Source organism: Pseudophryne corroboree, chromosome 3 (assembly GCF_028390025.1).
Source record: "Pseudophryne corroboree isolate aPseCor3 chromosome 3, aPseCor3.hap2, whole genome shotgun sequence".
Taxonomy (NCBI): domain Eukaryota; kingdom Metazoa; phylum Chordata; class Amphibia; order Anura; family Myobatrachidae; genus Pseudophryne; species Pseudophryne corroboree.
This window is the reverse complement of record NC_086446.1, coordinates 791,057,721-791,084,497: the sequence shown is the minus strand read 5'-3', so window position 1 is coordinate 791,084,497 and position 26,777 is coordinate 791,057,721. Positions and strand designations below refer to the sequence as shown.

At 48.7% G+C, this 26,777-nt stretch overlaps 1 protein-coding gene and 1 pseudogene across 1 annotated transcript in view; both read right to left on the bottom strand.

The window, feature by feature from the left end:
- The window catches only part of LOC135057441 (VPS10 domain-containing receptor SorCS1-like), a 675,310-nt gene that overhangs the window by 49,342 nt on the left and 599,191 nt on the right, over positions 1–26,777 (bottom strand). Inside the window, exon 25 of the mRNA XM_063963334.1 lies at positions 13,015–13,114. Within this exon, the coding sequence (XP_063819404.1) occupies positions 13,015–13,114 (100 nt within the window). The remainder of the gene's footprint in view (positions 1–13,014; positions 13,115–26,777) is intronic.
- On the bottom strand, positions 3,345–3,463 carry LOC134897368 (5S ribosomal RNA; annotated as a pseudogene).

The window sequence follows — 26,777 nt, the reverse complement described above, 5'->3', positions numbered from 1 at the left end:
ACACATGCACACCCTTCCATACAAGAAGGAAGAGGTTAGTGAGTGAAAGGATCCTCAAATCAGGTGCCTCAGGGTGGTATGCCTGTGGATCCTGTGGACTTAGGAGAAATACCGTTATCAACGCTATGTTCTTACCATAACAAATATTTCTCTGGCAGGGTCCACAGGTTATCCACAGGATTACAATGGGATTTCCCAAAGCAACTTTGTGGTGGAGACGCCCCTGATTGGACAGGAGAATCCTTTGCCTGAATTCAGCGTCCTGAGAGGCAAAGGTATCAAAGGTATAATGTCTAATGAATGTGTTAATGAAGACCATGTGGCTACCTAACATATCTATTCCGCTGAAGCACCATGATGTGCTGCCTATAATGGACCTACCTTACAAGTAGAATGAGCAGAGACATTAGCCGGAACAGGGAGATCAGCTTGAGAGTATGCTTCTGAAATTTTCATCCGAAGCCATCTTGCCAGTGTCTGCTTATCAGCAGGCTATCCTATCTTGTGAAATCCATGGAGAACGAAGAGAGTGTCTGTCTTTCTGATGGCACTGGTACGATCCTTAAGGCACGGACTACGTCCAACGATGCATCTACCACAGAAAGGTCCGGCCCCTGGAAGACTGAGACTACAATTTCTTTGTTAAGGTGGAATCAAGACACCACCTAAGGAAGATACCCAGATTTGGTTCTAAGAGCTGCTCTATCTGGATAAAAAAATCAGAAAAGGAGGACGACATAACAATGCCCCTAAATCTGAAAACTCTTCTGACTGAAGCAATAGCCAGTAGAAAGAGAACTTTCGCTGTCAACCATTTAAGATCCACTCTTTTTAGTGGTTCAAATGGGGTAACTTGAAGGGCTTTTAGGACTTAACTCCCAAGGCACTGTAGGAGGAACAAAGGAGGTTGAATGTGCAACATTCCCTGGAAAAAAGTTTGCACATCCTGCAGGTTAGCAATTTTCTTTTGGAACCATACAGTCAGTGCTGACACTTGTACTCTCAAGGAAGCCACCCATAAACCTTTATGTAGGAAGGTAGGAGCCTTTATGCTTGAAGGAATGCTAAGACTCTGGAAACTCTGAAAACCAAAGTCCAAATTTTTGACCACTGCACCATTGAAAATAGGCTTGTCATATTTGGAGATAAATGTGAGCTGAGGAAAGTTTCCTTGCTCTGAGCATAGTTTGAATTACCTGTTGTGAGAATCCTCTAGCCTTCAGGATGGAAGTCTTAAGAGCCATGCCGTCAAAGACAGTCGATCCAGGTGTATGTGATTACCAGGACACTGATACAGTAGATCTGGACTTTGAAGGAGTAGGAATGAAGCATCCATCGACATCCTCTGCAGATCTGTGTACCAATGTCTTCCAGATCAAGACGGAGCTATTAGTATCACGGCACCCTTACCTTGTCTTATCTTTTGCATCACCCTGGATCACAAGGCGATTGATGGAAATACATGAGCCAGACGAAAAGTTGACAAGTCATCCACAAAGGTCACTCTGGGATCCTTTGTTCTTGACCCATATGCGGAAACTTTGTTGTTCTGATGGGATGCCATGATATCTATCTCCGGTAACTCCCATTATCTACCAGAGTTTGAAAGACCTTGGGGTGTAAAGCCCATTCGTTTGCATGAATGGCGTGTCGACTGAGAAAATCTGCTTCCCAGTTTAGGACTCCCAGAATGAAAGAGTCTGGGACTCCAGGTCGACAACAAAAAGGTCGACACACCTTAGGTCGACGCCAATTGGTCGACACACCTTATGTCGACATGGAAAAAATGTCGACATGAACAATGTCGCTGTGGAAAAAGGTCGACATGGGGTTTTTATGGGGGGGTTTGGTCGTTTTCTTCGTAGAGTGACCGGGAACCCCAATTAGTGCACCGCGTCCCCTCGCATGGCTCGCTTCGCTCGCCATGCTTCGGGCAATGTGCCTCGCTTCGCTCGGCACAGATTACCATTCCAATCGTAGTCCATGTGGATCGTTACGTATGAAAAAGTAAAAAAAAAAAAAAAAAAAAAGTGAAAAACTCATGTCGACCTTTTCTCATGTCGACCTTGCTCATGTCGACCTTTGTCCATGTTGACCTAAGGTGTGTCGACCTGGAGTCCGGATACCGAATGAATACTGCGGACAAGGCTGGATAATGAAGTTCTGCCCACCTTAAGGTGTGACTTACCTTCTTCATTGTGTTTTGGCTGTGAGTTCTTCCTTGATGGTTGAGGTACGCTACTGCCATTGCAGTGTCTGAGCGGATTTGAACTGGTTTCTCAGAAGTATATTCCTTGCCTGAATAAATGCCATATATATGGCCCGAAGTTCCAACATATTTATTGGCATGCAACTTTCTTCCTTGGTCCACTGCCCCTGGAAACAACTCCTTCCTGACACTTCTCCACAGCCCTGCAGGCTGGCATCCATTGTCTGAGTCTCCCAATCTGATATCCAAAGGAGCCTTCCTTTGACCTCCTAACTTCCAGAGGAAAGATCATAATCTGCGCTTTTATTGTCTGATGAAAAACTTTTCCACTTGGAAAGAATCAGATGTTGCAGATGTATAGAGTGGAACTGAGTATACTCCATCATGTTGAATGTCTACACCATCAAACCCATCACATGCATTACTCCTGAATCCTTAAGTGAATTTTGGCTATTTTGTTCAGAGGTAAAATTACTGTCGGAAAACCCAATTCCAACACAGCCCCCAAGTGAGTCATCCTTTGTGATGGAACCAGAGACGACTTTGCCCAATTTATGAGCCAACCGTATTTTTGTAACAAGCTGTTGTCTATTGCAGATGACAATGAACAATTCCTGAGACTCTGTCAGGATTAATAAAACGTCAAGGTATGGATTCTTTTAAATCCTTATCCCCTGCTAAGGGAGATAAGATGCCACCACACCATAATTTTGGTGAATACTCTGGGAGCTGTGCCCAGTCCAAATGGTAGGGTCTGAAACTGAAACTGATGCTGGAGGATAGCAAACCCGACATAGCACTGATGGAACAGTGCTATAGGAACATGTAGATGAGCATCCTGGATATCCAGGGATACAATAAAATCCTCAGGCTCCATGGCCAAAATAATGGAACATAAAGTCTCCATATGAAACCCGAGGCATCCAAAAGTACTTGTTCAGCGCTTTAAAGATTGAGTATGGGCTGGAATGACCCATTTGGCTTCTGGACTAAAAACAGGTTGGAATAAAAATCTTGTCCTCGTTGTGCAGGAGGAACTGGAATTATAACTCCTGACTAAAGCTACTCCTGAACTGCCTCTTGCTTCCACTGAAGAAGGGCTGATACAACTTTTAATGAGGGTGTTTCTTGAAAACACCTACAATACCTGGTATTCCCAGGTGGTTTACCATCCAAGTACTAACCAGGAACAACAATGCTTAGCTTCCAAGATCAGATAAGATTGGGCATGTCCAGTGTGGTGTGGCTGTAGATCCTAACCTTGAGATACTGCTTCTTGCACCCAGGCATCTGTAGTAGACTGCTGCCAGATCTGTGCAAACTGAAGAAGTCAGCCATCCACCCTGCATTCCCCCAGGTGGAGACCCGCACCCTCAGGCTGATGGCTTATCTTCAGATTTGAAAACCGATCCTCTGGTAGCCCAATAACTTTTAGTCTTACCAGACTTGTTAGATTGGGACTGTTTGCCATTACTCTTTCCTTTTGCTTTTCCTTGATTCCGAATTCTTGAATTTATGTGTGAAAGGAAAACGTCACTTTCTTGGAGACTGCTTCTGACTCCAAAATACTGTTTAATTCTTTACCAAAAGGAATATCTCCAGTAAACAAAGATAAGACTTAAGAACCTTCCTGGATTCTGAGTCAATTTACCATGTACATACAGTAGCCAACCCGCTCTGCGAGCTGCAACTGCTGAAGCTGAAGCCTGAGAGCCAATTTTACCCATATCCAGGTCCGCTTATCGCTGTCTGTTTGATATGTGCAATATGGGATTTTTGCTCCCTAAATGCCATCGAAAGATCCTCCTTCAATGCATCAGCACAGGCTGCCACTGGTTACGCCATCCAGGCTGAAGCCATGGCTGGTCTAATGATTGCAGAAGACAAGGAAAAAAATGGTTTTAGAAAACCATCGGCTCTCCTATCTGTGACATCATTTATTTATGTTGAAAGTAATGTATATTTTTGCACCAATCTATGACATGCAAATCTACTTTGGGAGCCACCACCCTTTTTTAAACAGTCCCCAGCAGGACGAGGATAACTGGAATTCCATTTCTTGGAATTCTAACGTCTTACTGGGCGTAACCCAAACCCCTTGCGTAATTTCCATCAGCTGTTTTGGGACATTTAAACACAGTTGCCTTAGTTTTTAACACAGGCTCTGCTTCCTCTTCTAAGGATAGAATGGCTTACATAGCACTAATCAGCTCATGTATGTCCACTGAGCTGATACCTTCCTCTGAAGTGCAATGAGTCCTCATCCTCTAACGAATCCTCATCTACAGTAAAACATGTGTAGACTGTGAAGATGTTGTATCATGTTAATGTGATTTACTTTCCACCAGTCTTTCAGCCTGCTTTTGTTGAGAGGCTGCCAATTCCTGAGGTGGATAAACCTCAGAATGAATGTTGCATGTAAGGGTTAATAGGGTAACCTATACCTGCTATAGGAGCTGGCATTATCTGCTCAACCTTATTGGATAATGTCTGTGCAAAGTAGCCCATGAAGGTTCAACTAGTACCTGTGCTTGCCTCAGTTATTTAAAAGACTTTGGTGCCAACTAAAACATTTTGCACATAATCCCTTTGAACAAGATCCTAATAGGTTAACCCAGCTTCACAAGACAAACATGAAATGAGTGTTGGTGCTGCTGTGGAAAGTGTATTTTCCTCACTCTTGCCGCTCTTAGACATGATAAATAAGTCACATACTTGTACAGTGTTACTACACAATTTGAGACTGTAATCACTTTAAAATTTGTTAAAGTGACACACAATCCGACCCTACCCTGCTTTGCACCAGCATTGAGGATCCGAATACACAGAAAAACTAGCAATCAGTCACAGGTTATACATTAGTATAATAGGCAATATGAGCACATATGAACAGTTACAAATACATTTCAATTATGTAGGAAAACATATTTCTGCATTACCTTATACAGGATTTAGCCGTATTCAGTCGCACAGCGAAAGAAAAAAACAGCGATAGTTATCAGACTCATATGCATCTGGCACTTATCCAACTATTCATACTCAAAGGTAGATAGAGACTTAGTGCTGTATTATCCGACTCAGTGGGATACAGGGAGACATACCTTGCTTCCAGGATCGATCAATACGTTAGCGAACACTGAGTGGATCCAGACGCTAATAGTGTACACACTCGCCCCGTGAACCTACAGTGAACACAGATGCCCAAGTGAACACTGACGCACCAGTCACACAGCCGCCTATGCTGCGACTGGGTCCCCTTAGATACACAGCGTCTCAGATAGAAGTGGTAAATCAGTTCATGGCGGGAGACTCGGAGGAAACTGGTCATGAACCGAGGGGGGGAGGGGTGACCAGGGGATCATCTGACTCCCCACTGCTGACATCAACCCTAGGGATCGCGGCCTCATACTATGCCTGTAGCCTATGATCCACAGGGCCTAGCGCTGGTGCACCCTAGGTGGCAGCCACGTCAGCGACTTTTTGGTAGTCTCCTCTCAAAACAGTGTGGCTGTGTCCGTGTTCCGCCTCTAAGTGGAACCGATGCCTTACCTTCTCCCCGTGCTCAGGCCCCAGCCTGGTAACGTTTGCTGGACTTGCTAGTACATTCGACACAGAGACCCGCCGAAACAGCACTGTACTCGTGGGTAAGCGTTGTCGCGACCCGGCGAGGAATAGTTGGAGCAACTCTTTCTAAGGTATGTATAAGACGCCTTTTAGATAGTTCGCTCAAAAAAATAGTAAGACTATAAAAATAAAATTAAAAAAGCTTATGGCTGCAAAAAAGCCAGCAGCCTTCTTGACCATGGTCCGGCTCCTGCCGCACCAAACAAAAAACAACTGATTTGCCTGGGCTATGAGGCGGGGATATATGGACGGGCCCGTTGCATTCTGGGAGACCGAAAGCTTTGATCGATTGGTGCAAATCCGCTGTCGCGTCATCATATCCCAATGTTATCCTGTGGATAACCTGTGGACCCTGCCGGAGAAAAATAAGAATTTACTTACCGATAATTCTATTTCTCGTAGTCCGTAGTGGATGCTGGGGACTCCGTCAGGACCATGGGGAATAGCGGCTCTGCAGGAGACAGGGCACAAAAGTAAAAGCTTTAGGATCAGGTGGTGTGCACTGGCTCCTCCCCCTATGACCCTCCTCCAAGCCTCAGTTAGGATACTGTGCCCGGACGAGCGTACACAATAAGGAAGGATTTTGAATCCCGGGTAAGACTCATACCAGCCACACCAATCACACTGTACAACCTGTGATCTGAACCCAGTTAACAGCATGATAACAGCGGAGCCTCTGAAAAGATGGCTCACAACAATAATAACCCGATTTTTGTAACAATAACTATGTACAAATATTGCAGACAATCCGCACTTGGGATGGGCGCCCAGCATCCACTACGGACTACGAGAAATAGAATTATCGGTAAGTAAATTCTTATTTTCTCTAACGTCCTAAGTGGATGCTGGGGACTCCGTCAGGACCATGGGGATTATACCAAAGCTCCCAAACGGGCGGGAGAGTGCGGATGACTCTGCAGCACCGAATGAGAGAACTCCAGGTCCTCCTCAGTCAGGGTGTGCCCCTGATCAAGTATCAGCTCGGCAAAGTTGTAAAGCCGAGACCCCTCGGGCAGCCGCCCAAGATGAGCCCACCTTCCTTGTGGAATGGGCATTTACATATTTTGGCTGTGGCAGGCCTGCCACAGAATGTGCAAGCTGAATTGTACTACACATCCAACTAGCAATCGTCTGCTTAGAAGCAAGAGCACCCAGTTTGTTGGGTGCATACAGGATAACAGCAAGTCAGTTTTCCTGACTCCAGCCGTCCTGGAAACTATATTTTCAGGGCCCTGACAACATCTAGCAACTTGGAGTCCTCCAAGTCCCTAGTAGCCGCAGGTACCACAATAAGCTGGTTCAGGTGAAACACTGACACCACCTTAGGAAGAAACTGGGGATGAGTCCGCAGCTCTGCCCTGTCCGAATGGACAATCAGATATGGGCTTTTTTGAGACAAACGCCGCCAATTCTGACACTCGCCTGGCCGAGGCCAGGGCCAACAGCATGGTCACTTTCCCTGTGAGATATTTCAAATCCACAGATTTGAGCGGTTTAAACCAATGTGATTTTAGGAATCCCAGAACTACGTTGAGATCCCACAGTGCCACTGGAGGCACAAAAGGGGGTTGTATATGCAGTACTCCCTTGACAAACTTCTGGACTTCAGGAACTGAAGCCAATTCTTTCTGGAAGAAATCGACAGGGCCGAAATTTGAACCTTAATGGACCCCAATTTGAGGCCCATAGACACTCCTGTTTGCAGGAAATGCAGAAAACGACCGAGTTGAAATTTCTTCATGGGCCTTCCTGGCCTCACACCACGCAACATATTTTCGCCACATGTGGTGATAATGTTGTGCGGTCACCTCCTTCCTGGCTTTGACCAGGGTAGGAATGACCTCTTCCGGAATGCCTTTTTCCCTTAGGATCCGGCGTTCAACCGCCATGCTGTCAAACGCAGCCGCGGTAAGTCTTGGAACAGACATGGTACTTGCTGAAGCAAGTCCCTTCTTAGCGGCAGAGGCCATGAGTCCTCTGTGAGCATCTCTTGAAGTTCCGGGTACCAAGTCCTTCTTGGCCCATCCGGAGCCACGAGTATAGTTCTTACTCCTCTACGTCTTATAATTCTCAATACCTTGGGTATGAGAAGCAGAGGAGGGAAGACATACACCGACTGGTACACCCACGGTGTTACCAGAAACGTCCACAGCTATTGCCTGAGGGTCTTTTGACCTGGCGCAATACTTGTCCAGTTTTTTGTTCAGGCGAGACGCCATCATGTCCACCTTTGGTCTTTTCCAACGGTTCACAATCATGTGGAAGACTTCCCGATGAAGTCCCCACTCTCCCGGGTGGAGGTTGTGCCTGCTGAGGAAGTCTGCTTCCCAGTTGTCCACTCCCGGAATGAACACTGCTGACAGTGCTATCACATGATTTTCCGCCCAGCGAAAAATCCTTGCAGTTTCTGCCATTGCCCTCCTGCTTCTTGTGCCGCCCTGTCTGTTTACATGGGCGACTGCCGTGATGTTGTCCCACTGGATCAATACTGGCTGACCTTGAAGCAGAGGTCTTGCTAAGCTTAGAGCATTGTAAATTGCCCTTAGCTCCAGTATATTTATGTGGAGAAAAATCTCCAGACTTGATCACACTCCCTGGAAATTTTTTCCCTGTGTGACTGCTCCCCAGCCTCTCAGGCTGGCCTCCGTGGTCACCAGCATCCAATCCTGAATGCCGAATCTGCGGCCCTCTAGAAGATGAGCACTCTGTAACCACCACAGGAGAGACACCCTTGTCCTTGGAGATAGGGTTATCCGCTGATGCATCTGAAAATGCGATCCGGACCATTTGTCCAGCAGATCCAACTGAAAAGTTCTTGCGTGGAATCTGCCGAATGGAATCGCTTCGTAATAAGCCACCATTTTTCCCAGGACTCTTGTGCAATGATGCACTGACACTTTTCCTGGTTTTAGGAGGTTCCTGACTAGCTCGGATAACTCCCTGGCTTTCTCCTCCGGGAGAAACACCTTTTTCTGGACTGTGTCCAGAACCATCCCTAGGAACAGCAGACGTGTCGTCGGAAACGGCTGTGATTTTGGATATTTAGAATCCACCCGTGCTGTCGTAGAACTACTTAAGATAGTGCTACTCCGACTTCCAACTGTTCTCTGGACCTTGCCCTTATCAGGAGATCGTCCAAGTAAGGGATAATTAAGACGCCTTTTCTTTGAAGAAGAATCATCATTTTGGCCATTACTTTGGTAAAGACCCGGGGTGCCGTGGACAATCCAAACGGCAGCGTCTGAAACTGATAGTGACAGTTCCGTACCACGAACCTGAGGTACCCTTGGTGAGAAGGGCAATTTGGGACATGGAGGTAAGCATCCTTGATGTCCAGGGACACCATATAGTCCCCTTCTTCCTGGTTCGCTATCACTGCTCTGAGTGACTCCATCTTGATTTGAACCTTTGTATGTAAGTGTTCAAAGATTTCCCATTTAGAATAGGTCTCACCGAGCCGTCTGGCTTCAGTACCACAATATAGTGTGGAATAATACCCCTTTCCTTGTTGTAGGAGGGGTACTTTGATTATCACCTGCTGGGAATACAGCTTGTGAATTGTTTCCAATACTGCCTCCCTGTCGGAGGAAGACGTTGGTAAAGCAGACATCAGGAGCCTGCGAGGGGGAGACGTCTCGAATTTCCAGTCTGTACCCCTGGGATACTACTTGTAGGATCCGGGGGTCCACTTGCGAGTGAGCCCACTACGCGCTGAAACTCTTGAGACGACCCCCCACCGCACTTGAGTCCGCTTGTACGGCCCCAGCGTCATGCTGAGGACTTGGCAGAAGCTGTGGAGGGCTTCTGTTCCTGGGAATGGGCTGCCTGCTGCAGTCTTCTTCCCTTTCCTCTATCCCTGGGCAGATATGACTGGCCTTTTGCCCGCTTGCCCTTATGGGGACGAAAGGACTGAGGCTGAAAAGACGGTGTCTTTTTCTGCTGAGATGTGATTTGGGGTAAAAAAGGTGGATTTTCCAGCTGTTGCCGAGGCCACCAGGTCCGATGGACCGACCCCAAATAACTCCTCCCCTTTATACGGCAATACTTCCATGTGCCGTTTGGAATCTGCATCACCTGACCACTGTCGTGTCCATAAACATCTTCTGGCAGATATGGACATCGCACTTACTCTTGATGCCAGAGTGCAAATATCCCTCTGTGCATCTCGCATATATAGAAATGCATCCTTTAAATGCTCTATAGTCAATAAAATACTGTCCCTGTCAAGGGTATCAATATTTTCAGTCAGGGAATCCGACCAAGCCACCCCAGCGCTGCACATCCAGGCTGAGGCGATCGCTGGTCGCAGTATAACACCAGTATGTGTGTATATACCTTTTAAGGATATTTTCCAGCCTCTCAGCTGGCTCCTTGAGGGCGGCCCTATCTGGAGTCGGTAACGCCACTTGTTTTGATAAGCGTGTGAGCGCCTTATCCACCCTAAAGGGTGTTTCCCAACGCGCCCTAACTTCTGGCGGGAAAGGGTATACCGCCAATAATTTTCTATCGGGGGAAACCCACGCATCATCACACACTTCATTTAATTTATCTGATTCAGGAAAAACTACAGGTAGTTTTTTCACACCCCACATAATACCCTTCTTGTGGTACTTGTAGTATCAGAAATATGTAACACCTCCTTCATTGCCCTTAACATGTAACGTGTGGCCCTAAAGGAAAATACGTTTGTTTCTTCACCGTCGACACTGGAGTCAGTGTCCGTGTCTGTGTCGACCGACTGAGGTAAATGAGCGTTTTACAGCCCCTGACGGTATTTGAGACGCCTGGACAGGTACTAATTTGTTTGCCGGCCGTCTCATGTCGTCAACCGACCTTGCAGCGTGTTGACATTATCACGTAATTCCTTAAATAAGCCATCCATTCCGGTGTCGACTCCCTAGAGAGTGACATCACCATTTCAGGCAATTGCTCCGCCTCCTCACCAACATCGTCCTCATACATGTCGACACACACGTACCGACACACAGCACACACACAGGGAATGCTCTGATAGAGGACAGGACCCCACTAGCCCTTTGGGGAGACAGAGGGAGAGTTTGCCAGCACACACCAAAAACGCTATAATTATACAGGGACAACCTTTATATAAGTGTTTTTCCCTTATAGCATTTTAATATATATATACATATCGCCAAATAAGTGCCCCCCCTCTCTGTTTTAACCCTGTTTCTGTAGTGCAGTGCAGGGGAGAGCCTGGGAGCCTTCCCACCAGCATTTCTGTGAGGGAAAATGGCGCTGTGTGCTGAGGAGAATAGGCCCCGCCCCCTTTTCGGCGGGCTTCTTCTCCCGTTTTTCTGAGACCTGGCAGGGGTTAAATACATCCATATAGCCCCCAGGGGCTATATGTGATGTATTTTTAGCCAGAATAAGGTACTATCATTGCTGCCCAGGGCGCCCCCCCCCAGCGCCCTGCACCCTCAGTGACCGCTGCTATGAAGTGTGCTGACAACAATGGCGCACAGCTGCAGTGCTGTGCGCTACCTTATGAAGACTGAAGAGTCTTCTGCCGCCGTTTCTGGACCTCTTCACTTTTCGGCATCTGCAAGGGGGGTCGGCAGCGCGGCTCCGGGACGAACCCCAGGGTGAGACCTGTGTTCCGACTCCCTCTGGAGCTAATGGTGTCCAGTAGCCTAAGAAGCCAATCCATCCTGCACGCAGGTGAGTTCACTTCTCTCCCCTAAGTCCCTCGTAGCAGTGAGCCTGTTGCCAGCAGGACTCACTGAAAATAAAAAACCTAACAAACTTTTACTCTAAGCAGCTCTTTAGGAGAGCCACCTAGATTACACCCTTCTCGGCCGGGCACAAAAATCTAACTGAGGCTTGGAGGAGGGTCATAGGGGGAGGAGCCAGTGCACACCACCTGATCCTAAAGCTTTTACTTTTGTGCCCTGTCTCCTGCGGAGCCGCTATTCCCCATGGTCCTGACGGAGTCCCCAGCATCCACTTAGGACGTTAGAGAAATGCTAATACCGCAGGAGACACCCGCTGCCGGCACTGCAGGTTCAAGTGCCGCGTCCAAAGACGCAGACTCAGATCCCCATGGGGCAGCCATTAGCCACCTGAGTAAGCCTAAGTTTACTCAGAATGGCCGCCTGAAAACCTGGCCTTAAAAAGACCAGAAAACAGGGCAGACGCTCCCATTTTTTAAAATGACTAACCTTCCCGTCCCAACTAGTTGCAGCTTCCCAGACAGTGCATTGCAGCACGTGCGCACTGCGGCTCCAGAGCATGGCAACTCCACCCACCACTGGATTGGCTCGCAAACCTTTGGGCCTTGAGTCTGAATCTGTAAGAAGGGTTCCAGTGCAGTGGCCACAGCTTTTACTCAGGCCAAGTTCCATTGTGCCTTATCTGTGACTTTGTACGTTTGTAGAACGTATTCCTGTGCGCAGCCCTGAGATGGGACTGAGACACAAAACTGAATGAAAAATACCGTACACTTCACCTCTGGAAGCGTCTCAGTTACGCCAGGAGCCTCACACCAGATGACGTAAGTACAACCAGTAAGTGAGGACACATCTGTATCATTTCTTCTTGTTATTCAAATCATGATAAGGATATTTCTCCTACAGTACAGTCAATGTCTATACAATAATCAGTCCCCTCGTCCCGAGCCCTCACACTTATTCTCACACTTTGCTATACAATTCTTACTTAATACCTACAGATCATAGAGAAGAATGTACAAGATTCTCACCACTAAAGGATCAGATGTAGACTGCTCACTAAAAGTGATTTGTGATACAAATTAAATTTGTATCAGTTTGTGCACAATCTTACTGTTGCCCGGTAACATCATTACAGTTCAAGAATATTTGCATTGGAGAAACACATATTAGATAAAATAATTCAAAACATCAATAAAATAATTCAAAATATCAATAAAAGTCAGACAAACAACGGGATGTATTTCTTTGCAAGCTAGAGCTTTACCTGCCAGATAAAGGTTAATCATTTATGATAATAGCAGAAACTGGAACATAATATTCATTCTTAATATTAAGGTTAATTATGTTACGCTATTACTTATTATTATTACTGGGTATTAGGTCCCGATAGTAATTTTTTCAATTTTTTTTTTTTTTTTTTACAATTCCAGACTGCACAATAATAATATTTATTATAACAAAACACTGAAAAGTTCTACACACTCCGTGTACCTGCGGTTAAATGGGCCGCGTGCACCATAATACGGACTCCGGGTTTCAGCTCGAAATGAACCATGTCCTGATTAAGTTTATTAATGAACACATCAGAGATCTAGGAGGAAAAAAAAAAGAGAGGCAAAAGTGAAGAAAAAAAAAGAAAAAAAAATCTCTACTGATGACACTTTTTGAAAATATAATATTAAGACACAATGGCACCAAATAGAACAATAAATATAATAATAATAATAATAATAATAATAATAATAATAATAATATTTTTAAAATTAAAATGTGTTTTGGGCCCATGTTTCTGTTGTAGGGGTCCAGTGGAGGACCATGCCTATTGCTTAGGGTGGCAAATCGTATTTTTACATGTGTTTTTCTGGAGGTGGTGGGGCTAGATTTGGCCATACCCCCTCAGTATCACCCAGGCCCAGCGAATGACCTGGGCACCCTTGCGCACAGCACCCCTCCCTCAATTTTAACACCTCAATGCTTCATCTCATTTACTTATTCAAATTTGAGAATTCTGCATTGCAGTGCTGCATACTGTACATTGCTTATGTCATAGAGCTCCATGCTCCATTCAGATTACCATAGTCCTTCATTCCACCCATAAATCTCATTATTACAATGCCTAGTCCTTTATTTGGTGAGACCCCAGGCTAAACTTTCAGGAACTTTTCTTATCTCTATATCAGGTGCATAATATAAGGGTCTCGCTAACCTCTTGTTCTCGATTATATGGGAACCAGTGAGCTGCCTGCATTATCTCATGAGAACCCTCCTTTACCTGTACCAGATCTCAGCATCTTGATTGCCTGACCCCCTCTATTGCTCCATACACATGGTTCATCCTGATGTCAGCAAACATTCAGTCACTGAGTCAAGATATAAACCCCCTGTTCATCTGCCCAGGAATTACCCTAAGTGTGCATCTTCCTAATGCAGTGGTCCGATGCTTAGCAGATGAGATTTTTACACAAACAGTTCATTTACTTAAATTGTTTTTGTTTTTGTTCTTTAAAAGGGACCAGTGCATTAATTACTGGCTCCCTCTCCCTCGCATGCCCTGATGTTAGCTGTCGACCTCTTCTCCCTGCATGAATTTCTTAATTTATCACTTGATCTTCTGGGGTTGCCTTTAGACTTTTAGGAAAAAAACAAATATGCAAAAGATAGCACCAGAGCACAATATTGGCAAATTTACAGTAAATTATGAAGAAATTACCCAAAAACAAGAGTAAAGTAAGTACCTATCTTATTCTGCCCATGTTGCTTACATCCTCACCAACTCATCCCTGTCTGTCTTAAATCTTGTTAGACAAATTGCAGAGGGATGGTTGTTGCATAAGACAGCAGTAATTGTAATTTTTTTAATATAGAGGCACATATGAACACCCAATCCTTGTCAGAATGCATGTTTGTTTGTTTCTAATACTATTTTTTACAAAATGCATATTTTTATGTAAAAATTTGCTAAAATCGTCTTTTTGCTCAGCTGCCGTCTATTGCATAATCGCGCAAAAATTAATAAAAAAATTAAATATATATTTTCATGTATAAAACAATGTAATGAGTGTGTTTCCCCTTTAATTATTGAGCATGTGATACATTTGGACCAATAGGAAGCAATGAGGGTGATCTATTCAATTTTACATTCTATTTGGCCCGGGATTTCAATGGGGATTTGAGGTTTGATTTAGGTAGGGATTTCATAGATTCAATTCTGAAACCCTTCTAAACATGAATCAATATCAACTTTGATTTTAAAATCAACTGAAAAATCGATTTTAAATGAATAAGGTAAAATTAAAAAAGTTTAGAAAGACCAAATAGAATCGATTTCAATCGATTTGGAAGATTCATAAAGCCTCTTCCAAAATCGAATTTTAGTAAATATACCCCATGGTATCTATTCTCCAGTTGCAAATGTAGGTGTGTTTGAAAATACAATACTACCACCCACCATTGTATAACAAATCCCGTCCTGCCAATCGCGTCTGTGTGCGCTGATCAAGCAGAAGACTTAGAACTTCCCACTAGAAATATTGTATTTCCTAAATGTTAATGAAGCTGTTTGTCAGTACATAGCAGGGAGAGCCGCCGCAGTATATCGGAAAACTCAGAGCACGGGTCTGATCCAGGTAGAGAGGAGTTTGGTACGCAGCTGTGCCACATAAAGTAGTGTTGTTTTCTTTTATTACGTCTGTGGATTATGATGTTCAGGAAATGGCATAAAATGTTAAATGAGATTATGCAAACTCACAAACATGATTTTATTTGTGTTGTGTGCGACAAATCCATCCATCTGCTTAAACAAATCCAGGGGGAGCAGGCGGAGGAACTGCAGAGGGTTCAGTTTTCGGCAACGCTCTTTAACTCTTTTGTTGATGAAAACATCTTAAAATAAAATGAAGCCAAAGAAACCCGAGATGCTCCTCATCTAAGACGGAACCTCGGGAGGTGGAGAGCTGTAAAGTGGAATCGAGAACCCCCTGCCCCCCCCTTCCCCCCCAAATAACAGTTTCCTGTTTTTAACGTACCATAAAAGAGGGAGAACCCCTGTTGTGGATCCAGACGTGTTGGGGCAGCCATGTTGGTCTGTCTCGCAGATTTGACAAGTTTAAATCTTTGATTCAATTAAAAGTGTAATTAAAAATGGTTTGTGTTTGTTTTTACATTTTTTTGTAGATATAATGGCATTTATAAGAACAGTTCTAGGAGAGATTAACAAATTCTCAACTATACAGTACATACTCTCGTGTATTCACCTGATTTTGGTTACAAAATCTCCACTGTCCATACAATACAGCAGAGGAAATAAACCTCTCCCATGTGACTGACATTACCCGGGAGTTTCTTCTCCCAAATAATAATTACCTGCAGTATACAGTATATTGTACACACAAGTACTTGCATTATATACATTTTTAACCATTTTACATGTTTGTTGGGACTATACCTACATAGTGCTTCATGTGCTCTCGTCTACACTGCTATGCCCCCAAAATAAAAATAAAATAAAATCTATTTGTTGTAGTCAGTTCCCTCAGTAATGGCTAATGATCCCAGAATAGGATTAGCCTGTGGGTGGTGAGGTTAGGGTTAGGCAGTAGGGGAGGATTAGGCTGCGGGTGGTGAGGTTAGGGTTAGGCACTAGGGGAGGATTAGACTGCGGGTGGTGAGGTTAAGGTTAGGCACTAGGGGTAGGGCTAGCATTAGACTGCGGGTGGTGAGGTTAGGGTTAGGCACTAGGGGTAGGGCTAGCATTAGACTGCGGGTGGTGAGGTTAGGGTTAGGCACTAGGGGGAGTATTAGACTGCGGGTGGTGAGGTTAGGGTTAGGCACTAGGGGGAGGATTAGACTGCTGGTGGTGAGGGTTGGGACCAGGGTTAGGCTTCAGTAGAGGAGGTTAGGCACTAGGTTGAGGTTTAGGGTTATGCTGAGGGAGGGGAGGTTAGGGTTAGGGACTAGGGTTAGTCTGTGGAGGAGGTTAGGTACTCGGGGGGGGTTTAGGGTTAGGCTCCATCAGCAGAGTGTTAGGGACTAGAGTTAGGCTGTGGGAGTGGGGTTAGGAACTAGGGGGAGGATTAGGCTGTAGTAGGGGAGGTTAGGCACTAAGCGGAGGGTTAGACGGTTTTAGGCTGCAGAAGTGGAGATTAGGGTTAGGCAATGGCAGCAGATGGTTAGGCACTAGGGGGAGGGTTGGGGTCAGGATCTGGGAGGGAAGGTTAGGGTTAGGCTATGCTGCAGTAGGTGAGGTTAGGAACCAAGGGAAGGGTTTGGGGGTGTTAGGCTGCAGTAGGGGAGGTTAGGGTTAGGCACTAGGGTTAGGGTGAGACTGCGGGAGGGGAGGATTGGGTTAGGCACTAGGGGAAGGGTTAGACTGCGGGAGGGGAGGATTGGGTTAGGTACTAGGGGAAGGGTTAGGCTGCAGGAGGGGAGGGTAAGGCAAGGCACCAGGAGGAGGGGTAGGCAATGACAGCAGATGGTTAGGCACAAGGGGGAGGGTTAGGGTCAGGATATGGGAGGTTAAGGTTAGACACTAGGGGGACAGTTAGGCTGCAGGAGGGGAGGTTAGGGTTAGGCAGTAAGGGGAGGGTTAGGGGTATTAGGCTGCAGTAGGGGAGGTTAGTGTTAGGCAGTAAAGGTGAGGGTTAGTGGTTAGGATTAGTCCTCATCATCTTACTGCCGGACCCAGGATACACCTCTGACCAGCATACCAGGTGAGTCACCGCTAGACCCCTAGGGATGTTTTGCGACATTCTAATCCTTCTAAACATGCTGCATGCAGACATTTCAACCATATCGTCATTCTCATGTCAACATTATAAATGCCAGTAAGATGAATGCTGACAAAACACCCCTTCAAACAATAAAAACTTTTTTTGGTTATCTGCACCGTTAAGCTCCCTTACTGAGCATACAGCAGAATAACGCCGCGCCCAACACTCGCCCATCTCGGTCTTCAGTAGCCGGCGCTAACGTACTTTCTTCCTCGGTATTATCCTTAAACTCTTCTTAGTGCTCAGAACTCCCTGCGTTGTCGGGAGAAGGAATGATCCTGTAATAAGTCTCATTTTTCATGAGTCATTTTCCAGCAAGGACACGGAATGAGTAGTAACATCTAATTAGCCGGAAAGATTAATATTCCTGCGATTAGTGATAGACACTTAAGTTTGATTTAGGTCAGTGGTTTGCAGCGGAGTCAACTTACAAGAGCCAGCTCAGCATTTAAGCCGTCGGTGATTTCTGCAGAACGGGCCCAGAGAGACCCTAATCCGCCGTCCCGCACCTGATTCACTAGTGCATTTGGATTTCCTTATTAAGCAGGATCTAGGTCAAAGATATTAAAAGCAGCATAACAAATTAGATAATGTTTTATTGGAGACGTGGAACGTGTCCAATTTCAGGAGTAATTATTCCGGAGCTCAAAGAAACATTCCAAGAGTTTGTCCTTCGTGACGACTATCGGAATCAGGCTGGAAACAGCACTTTTATGCTTCATGGGGAAAGGACGTTGAAGTGGAAACTTTCATATATACTAAGAATACGTGGTTTATCCTGGGATAGGGTATTGAGGGCAATAAGGCTCACAGGAATTCCCAATGCCTTACTTACCCCTATAGTCTGTGCTTTGGGTGTGGTGGGTGACGATTTGTTTGATACTGTAAATACTATATACCACTCAGTTTATTAGGGATACAGTCATTAGGTCGACGGTCATTAGGTTGTCCTAACGACCCTACTTAACCTTTCTATTATACATTTCTAAATCAGACACCGGGACCTGAGTTGTTGTCGCTCACATAGGCCGCTTCCAGATGATGTCATCTCCAGTCGCTCCTGAGCCAGATAATCAGCTGCCTTTTAGGCATGACCCGTGTAATAAATGACCCGGGTAATCAATTACCCAGGTCTGCCTTTCACACTGCAACCGATTTGGGTCGGACACGGGAATAACTCTGGTCAGAATCAGAGTTGAGTCCAGGATGCAAGACCAGTGTTGACTCTTTGACACCTTGCGCCAGCTTGCAATAACCCGCGTTCTCAGCTCTGTGTGAAAGGGCTATCTCCTATATATTTGGCTACATCTGTGACTCTGTGCCTGCCCGTCACGCTGGGCGGAGTCACAGTCACAGATCTACCAGAAACAGTCCCCTCCCTCAGCCCGCCCAGTCTCCTCCCTGTCTCCGCCCACTCCCGTCTCTCTCCTCCCCGTACACTCCCTGCAGTGCTGCCGGCTCCTGGTCACTGTACTCCGCGGGGCGGCTACCACATGGTGACACGCTGTCCTGCTGCTAACACTACCCCAGCCGCAGCACTGTATATATCCAGCCAGTACCCGGGGCTCCCGCGGCAGTAGCTGTCACACACGTGCTCGGGGCGGCTGTAGCCAGATGACAATATTATTGCAGTCAGCAGTGACATACCTCCCAACTGTCCCGATTTTCGCGGGACAGTCCCGTTTTTTGGGGACTGTCCCGCTGTCCCACCCGCGGGCCGCAGTGTCCCGCGGTGGTGGGGGCAGTTGGGAGGCTCCGTCTCTCGCTGCCCTGCTTAGCAGAGCAGCGGTGAATAGACGCTGTGCGCATGCGCACAGCGTCTATTCATTGGAGACAGAGGGAGAGGGGGCATGCCAGCAGCTCACAGAGCGCTGGGCATGCCCCTTCAGTGATGAAAACGGGGACGTGGCTCGCGATCGCGGGTCATCCCGCGAAGTCACGCCCCCTTGTCGTAGGCCACGCCCCCTTTCCGGGAGCTTCGCCGCGCGTGTGTCACTCTTTCAAAAAGAGAAAAGTTAGGAGGTATGGCAGTGACATGGACGGGTTTCCTATCTCACCCTGCCTCCCGCCCCTCACCTATTGTGGATCATTAAATAGAATAGCCAGTGACTACTCCTAGCCCCACCACTGCGTTACACAGGCGCCCTCGGGATCGGGAAGATATTCTCTCTCCCTCCTATGTCACAACACCGCGGCCATGTACTGTAAGTCCGGGATGTGACTGTTCCTGTCACTGTCAGCCGCACGGGCGACGTCACTGTGTGATGCAATGCTGCAGCAGTATTAATGTATTATTGTCCGGGTGACGTCACTGTTCTACCAGCTGCTGCAGTGTTGCTGTATTGTGCCCGGGTGACGTCACGGTGTGACGTTGCTGCTGCTGGCCACGTGCCTGGGTATAGTAGCTGTGCGAGAGACGTGTCTCCCAGGGAGTCGGGTGACACTGCAGCCGCTGACTGTAAGCGGGACTCTTACTAACCGCCTCAGTCTTGCAGCTGCCGCAGAGTTCAGGGGAAAATGCTACTATACAGTAGAAGGCTACTGACAGCCGCACTCGCCCCCCACCCACCCGTAGCACTAACACCCGCGGCCCCCCGCCCGCTCCCCCACCAGTAGCAACAACACCCACGGCACTCCCGCATGCTCCCCCACCAGTAGCACCAACACCCGCGGCCCCCCACCTGCGGCACCCACAGCATCCGCCCCCCACCCCTGCAGCCCCCCCCGCGGCACTCCCGCCCCCAACCGTAGCTCCCACACCTGCAGCACTCCCCACCCCCGGCCCTCCCCCACCCCCATACCCACCTCTCCCCCCGCTACATCCCAGCACCCTCCACCCCACCCGCACCACCACCGCATCTGCCCCTCCTGCACCCGCCCCTCCCCCATCCGCAGCACCCCTGCTCCTGCTCCACCAACTACGGCACCCACGGCACTCCCACACCAGCCTCTCCCCCAGCCCCCCCGCCCCTCCCACACCCGCATCACCCCTGCTCCCAAGCCCCCACCCATGGCACCCCCGCCCCTCCCCTATGCACAGCACCCCCTCCCCTACCTGCAGAACCCCCCCAACCGCACACGCAAAAGTGGCACCCTATCACCCACCCAACCACACCACCCCTGCACCCACCCCTCCCCTCCCCCCCAACACCCACCCACCTGCTCCTCCACCACCCCCAACACCACCACAGCTGGCCCTCTCCAACTGCGGTAACCACACACCCACCCCTCACCCACCTACAGCGCCCTTGGATCCCCTCCCCCATCTGCCCCTCTCCTGCCCGCGCCGCATCCGTACCCCCATCACACCCCCGCAGCCGCTACTCCCCCACCCACAGCACCTCCGGACCCTCCCCCACCCCATCATCTATGGACACCTCCCCCCATTCGCGGACCTCCCCCGCCCCCAGCACCTCTGGACCACCACCCACAGCACCTCAGGACCCCCTCCCCCATCCACGGCTCCCCTGCAGCCACCCACAGCATCTACATACCCCATCCCGCACCCACACCTCCCCCACCCGCAGCACTTCTACAACCCACCCCCCCCCCCTGCAACCCCACCTCCCCCTACGCACCCCCACTACATCGGCCCTCCCCCACGCACAGCACCTCCAGACCCCCTCCTTCATCCACAGGCTCCCGTACCTGCCCCTCCACCACCAGCAGCATCTACAGACCCCATCCGCACCCCCTCACGCCCCCACCCCTGGCGCACCGCCCGCAGCATCCCCACACCCACCCCTCCCCCACCGCCACACCCCTGCCCCTCCCCCACCCGCCGCAGCAGCACCCCCGGCCCTACCCCGACCACGGTATCCCCGCACCGGCACCCTCCCCCACCCACCGCCGTAATCCCGCACCCACCCCTCACTCATCCACAGCACCCACGGACCCCCTCCCCCATCCGTGCCAACCCCGCACCCGCCCCTCCCCTGACTACCACACATCCAGATCACCTACCGCATCCAGATCATCTACCCAACCGCAACACCCCCGCACCCACCACTCCCCCAAATACAGCACCTACCCACCCGCATTATCTACAGACACCCTCCCCATCTATGGACCTCCCACACCTGCCCCTCCCCCACCTGCAACACCTCTGGACCACCACCCGAAGCACCTCCGGACTCCCTCCCCCATCCACAGCTCGCCCGCAGCCACCCATCCCCCATCCACAGCATCTACATCCCCCATCCGTGCCATCCCACACCTCCCCCACCCACAGCACTTCTGAAACCCATCACCTAAGCTCACCCCCCCTGCACCTCCAAACGCACCCACCTACATCGCCCCTCCCACACACACATCACCTCCATACCCCCTCTTTCATCCACATTCCCTCGCACCCACCCCTCCCCCACCAACAGCATCTACACTTCCCACCCGCACCCGCCCCTCCCCGCAGCACCTCTAGACCCCCTCCCCCATCTGCGCCCCCTCCACACCTCCCCCTCCCCCACACACAGCACCTCTGCACCCTTTCCGCCATCCGTGCCCCTGCACCCACCCCTCCGCCACCCGCAATACCTCTGGACCCCCTCCCACACCCACCCCTCCACCACACGTAGCATCTCGGACACCATCTGTAGCCACTACAAGGGATTCCCTGAATCGGGGTGATCAGCGGCACGGATAGGCACCTCACTGAACCCACCCCCTTTCCAAACCCCCCCCACACACACTGAACTTCTGTGAGTATAGATGCTACAATGGACATTGGATTAATAAGAAACACTAATGCTGTGGCCATTCTGTGTCTAAGCGACACTGCTACCTGTGGGCATTGTGTATAAGTGGCGCTGCTACCTGTGGCCACTGTGTGTATAAACGCAGCTACTACCTGTGGCCACTGTGTGTAGAACCAACTCTGCTACCTGTGGGCACTGTGTGTATAAGCGGCTCTGCTACCTGTGGCCATTATGTGTATTAGCGGCTCTGCTACCTGTGGGCATTGTGTATAAGTGGCGCTGCTACCTGTGACCACCGTGTGTATAAACGCAGCTACTACCTGTGGCCATTGTGTGTAGAACCAACTCTGGTACCTGTGGGCACTGTGTGTATAAGTGGCGCTGCTATCAGTGGCCATTGTGTGTATAAGCAACACTGCTACCTGTGGCCATTGTGTATAAGTGGCGCTGCTACCTGTGGCCATTGTGTGTACAACCAACTCTGTTACCTGTGGGTATTGTGTGTATACGCGGCTCTGCTACCTGTGGGTATTGTGTGTATACGCGGCTCTGCTAACTGTGTCCATTTTGTGTATAAGCGCCTCTGCTACCTGTCGTCACTGTGTGTATAAGCGCCTCTACTACCTGTGGGGGGTGGTATTCATGTGACCGCCGGTCAGCTGACCGACAGTCACATAACCTCCTCCATGAGCCCGACGGCTCACTATCCCGATGGTCGGCATGCCGACCAACAGGGACTATTTCCACTCGTGGGTGTCCACAACACCCATAGAGTGGGAATAGAGCCCGTGGCAACCGCAGGTCGCCACCGAGCCCACAGTGTGGCGAGCGCAGCGCGCCCGCAAGGGGCTTGCTGCACTCGCCCCTCCCCGACGGGTTCCCGGCGTCGGTATGCTGCCAGGATCCCGGCTTCGGTAAGGTGACCGGCGGTCAGGAGACCGCCGGTCACCAGTACTACACCCCCTGTGGGCACTGTGTATATAAGCGCCTCTGCTACCTGTGGGTATTGTGTGTATAAGCGCCTCTGCTACCTGTGGCCATTGTGTGTATAAGCGCCTCTGCTACCTGTGGGTATTGTGTGTATAAGCGGCTCTGCTGCCTGTGGGTATTGTGTGTATAAGCGGCTCTGCTACCTGTGGCCATTGTGTGTATAAGCGCCTCTGCTACCTGCGGGTATTGTGTGTATAAGCGACTCTGCTGCCTGTGGGTATTGTGTGTATAAGCGGCTCTGCTGCCTGTGGGTATTGTGTGTATAAGCGACTCTGCTGCCTGTGGGCACTGTGTGTATAAGCGCCTCTGCTACCTGCGGGTATTGTGTGTATAAGCGGCTCTGCTACCTGTGGCCACAGCACTTTGGTGTCTTATCTACAGTGCATTGCTGTTACTCATCTGGTACTTCATGATGCAGACACTAGCAGTATAAACTACACTATGTTATTCATTGTGCCCTGCGGCCACTCTGCACGCCCTTACAAAGGGCTACGCCCCCTTGACAATCGCACGCCCTTCCCCCTTGCAATATTTACCCACTGGCATAAAAAAAAAAATTCTCGCAACGGTATTTTCTCTCTAACACCTTCCCCCTCTTTATCCTCTACCTACCACCCTGACTCTCCCTATCCTTTACCGATCGCACAGCATTTCTGTACATTCCCTCCCCCCTGACATCTCTCTATCTTTTCTCAACCGGACACCATTTCTGTATGCCCTCTATACTGCCCTGAATTTCTGGATCTATTATCTACCGGGCTGCGTGTGTTTAAAGGCCTGCAGGGGTTAACGGGGCGTAGCCCCTAACGACGGTGTGAAAAGCGCCCGTAGGGCGCGATGAATCACCTAGTTATTAATATTAACACATGTATTCTTGCAAAAGTTTGCACTGCATGCTCGTAGATGGCCTATGGGACCTATAAATGAAACATAGCTCTCCCTGGTTAGGCCACTCTCGAACATGAATAATATGTATACTTACTGTAGCTAGAAGTGTAGAACCTAAATTTACTCGGACCTGGTCTAGATGGCTTAATTCCCCATATGCTAAAGTCAGACGGGTGCCTTATGTCCCTCTAGTACAGTATATCAGCCTAGTTGCCAGTTATACACTGGACAACCTCTGTATATAAGTGTGTATCTTGCCGACGAGTGTGTAAGTAGTAATCCCATGTCCAATGTGACACCTTCATTACAAGTCATTTGGGATGATTTTTAAATAAGGGCACAACCCAGAAGCCGTTTCTTTCAGTGCCAGCTGGTGGGCGGCTTTACCAGTTATAATGGAGACACGCATGGGTTAGAGCGACAATGAGGCGTCGTTGTGGGAGGAACTCCTTTGCGCTACTTATGATAGGTGGAACATTAGAGTATCTGAGTCAGAGATTTATGTAGAGTTGGATGATATTGCATCTAAATTAATACTTAATAAAAAAAAAAATCATTTACCAGATAAAAGGAAATGAGTCCGAGATGCAAGCGGGATCGCAGCGGCGCCTTGACGCATGCGCAATATGACTGCAGCACAAGCGCAGTCTGCTGATAATCACTCAGTTGCGTGAAACATTGATCCATCTCTGAATCAGGCCCCCAGTGTTGAACAATACTGTATACACATCTGTCTCCTCCCCTTTAAAACATCAAATCACTGTATACTTTAGTGCTGTGCCCCGTTTGCTAATATAATTGTAATACTCAGGGCCGATTTACACACCACATGGGCCTGTTGTGAGAAGGGGAGGAGCTAAGACCAGTGCTGTGTGGGTGTTGCCAGAGGCGTCACCAGGTGTGGTGACACCCGGTGCGCACCCCTGATCTGGTCTTACACATAGGGGGCGTGGCTTAGCTAATCCCGGAATCGTCACTCTGGGGGCGTGCCCAGCATCTCCGGAAATGCTGGGCTTCCCCCAGAGACAATCTCTGTGCGCTATCGGCTCCTCTTCTATGATAGGAGCTGGCTGCTGTAGGAGACTTTCTCACTGCAGCACCTAGCTCCTGTCACTGCAGAGGAGCTGACATTTGGTGTCACACCCGGGTGCGGGCCGCACCCCCCGCACCAGCCTTGTGACGCCACCGGGTGTAGCCAGTGATGTGTGGGTGTGGCCAATGATGTGTGTGTAACTAGCACCTTTTTTGTGTGTAGCCAGTGATGTGTGGGTGTGGCCAGCACCTTCATGGGTGTGGTCAGTGTTGTGTGGGTGTGGCCAGTGATGTGTGGGTGTGGCCAGCACCTTCGGGGTGTGACCAGTCATGTGAGGGTGAGGCCAGCACCTGTGTGGGTGTGACCACTGATGTGTGGGTGTGGCCAGCACCTTTGTAGGTGTGGCCATTGATGTGTGTGTGTGTGTGTGTGTGTGTGTGTGTGTGTGTGACCAGTGCCCTTGTGGGTGTGGCCAATGACGTGGGCGTGTACACCCCTACACTGTTGTCTCCCTAAATACATAAAAGTAGAAAAATGAAAGCATTTTGCAGGGAATAAAACTAGAAATACAATTTTAATGCTCAGCACCGTGCTGTCATGATGGTGGGTCTGGGGCTGTAATCCCATCTGCCCTATAGTTAATCTGGCCTTGGCAGTAATATGAATAGATTGAAGCAGCGACTTTACTATAACATTAGCGTAAGAGGGAGGGGTTCAGACTCAGCCAGCCAATCGGAAGCGGCTACCGGGCGTAATCATCCTTTATTTGCTTCTTGCATAGGGAGTAACAGCAAGTGACATCCCCCATACAGGAGCATACCGATGCGTCCGCATACATCCAGCCTCAATACGCCACGCAGCGTGCGTTGCCGCCTGGTGTGAGTGAGACGACAGGTCACGTGCCACTCTGCTAACCTCAGGCGCCTTTTTTGCCAAAAAAATACATCTTATCTGCATTAAGCAGAATCTACTGATTAAAATGGGGCATGCCTATATTCTGTGCGCAATGGTGGCAGTAACTGCATACGAAAAACTGTAATGTAGCATTTCGCATGCAGATACAGCTGCGGTCGCACACAGAATATAGGCATGTCGCATATCATTTTAATGCTTGATATGAACAACATGCATTTTCAGGGGAAAAATGCACAAAAAGATGCCAGGCGCTAGTGAACGCACTCACGACTTTAAGGGCTGTTTAACGGTACTGCAGGGGACACATCTGTAACACTCTAATAAACATGTATGTGTGGATACTGCGTATAGGTAGGTAGAGGCCTTTTCCAGACCAGTGGAAGTTCACAGTTCCCTAATTACCGCACAAAAGTAAGCGCACAGCATTAAACACCCCACTACATTGGGCCTCGTCAACTAGTTTTAAAAGAACAAGTTTACTGAACATGAAGACGCAGTTTATACAGGATGTGCATAATACTGTATGCGCCCGATGAAACATAAAGGAAACGTAAAATTGCAGAACAATGGGGGTAATTCAGAGTTGATAGCAGTAGCAAATTTGTTAGCAGTTGGGCAAAACCATAGGGGGTCATTCCAAGTTGACCGCACGCTGCCGATTTTTGCAGCGCAGCGTTCAAATAAATAAATGGCAAAACTGCGCATGCGTATGCTCCGCAATGCACACGCGTGTCGTACGGGTACAAACAGCATCGTTGCTGTGCAATGCTTATAGCGACGATTCCATTCGCACAGGCGATCGCAAGGAAATTGACAGGAAGAGGGCATTTATGGGTAAAAACTGACCGTTTTCTGGGAGTGGTAGCAAAACGCAGGCGTGTCCAGGCGTTTTCAGGGCGGGTGTCTGACATCAATTCCGGGACCTCCGTCGCTGGAATCATTGCACAGGATAAGTAACTACAGGGC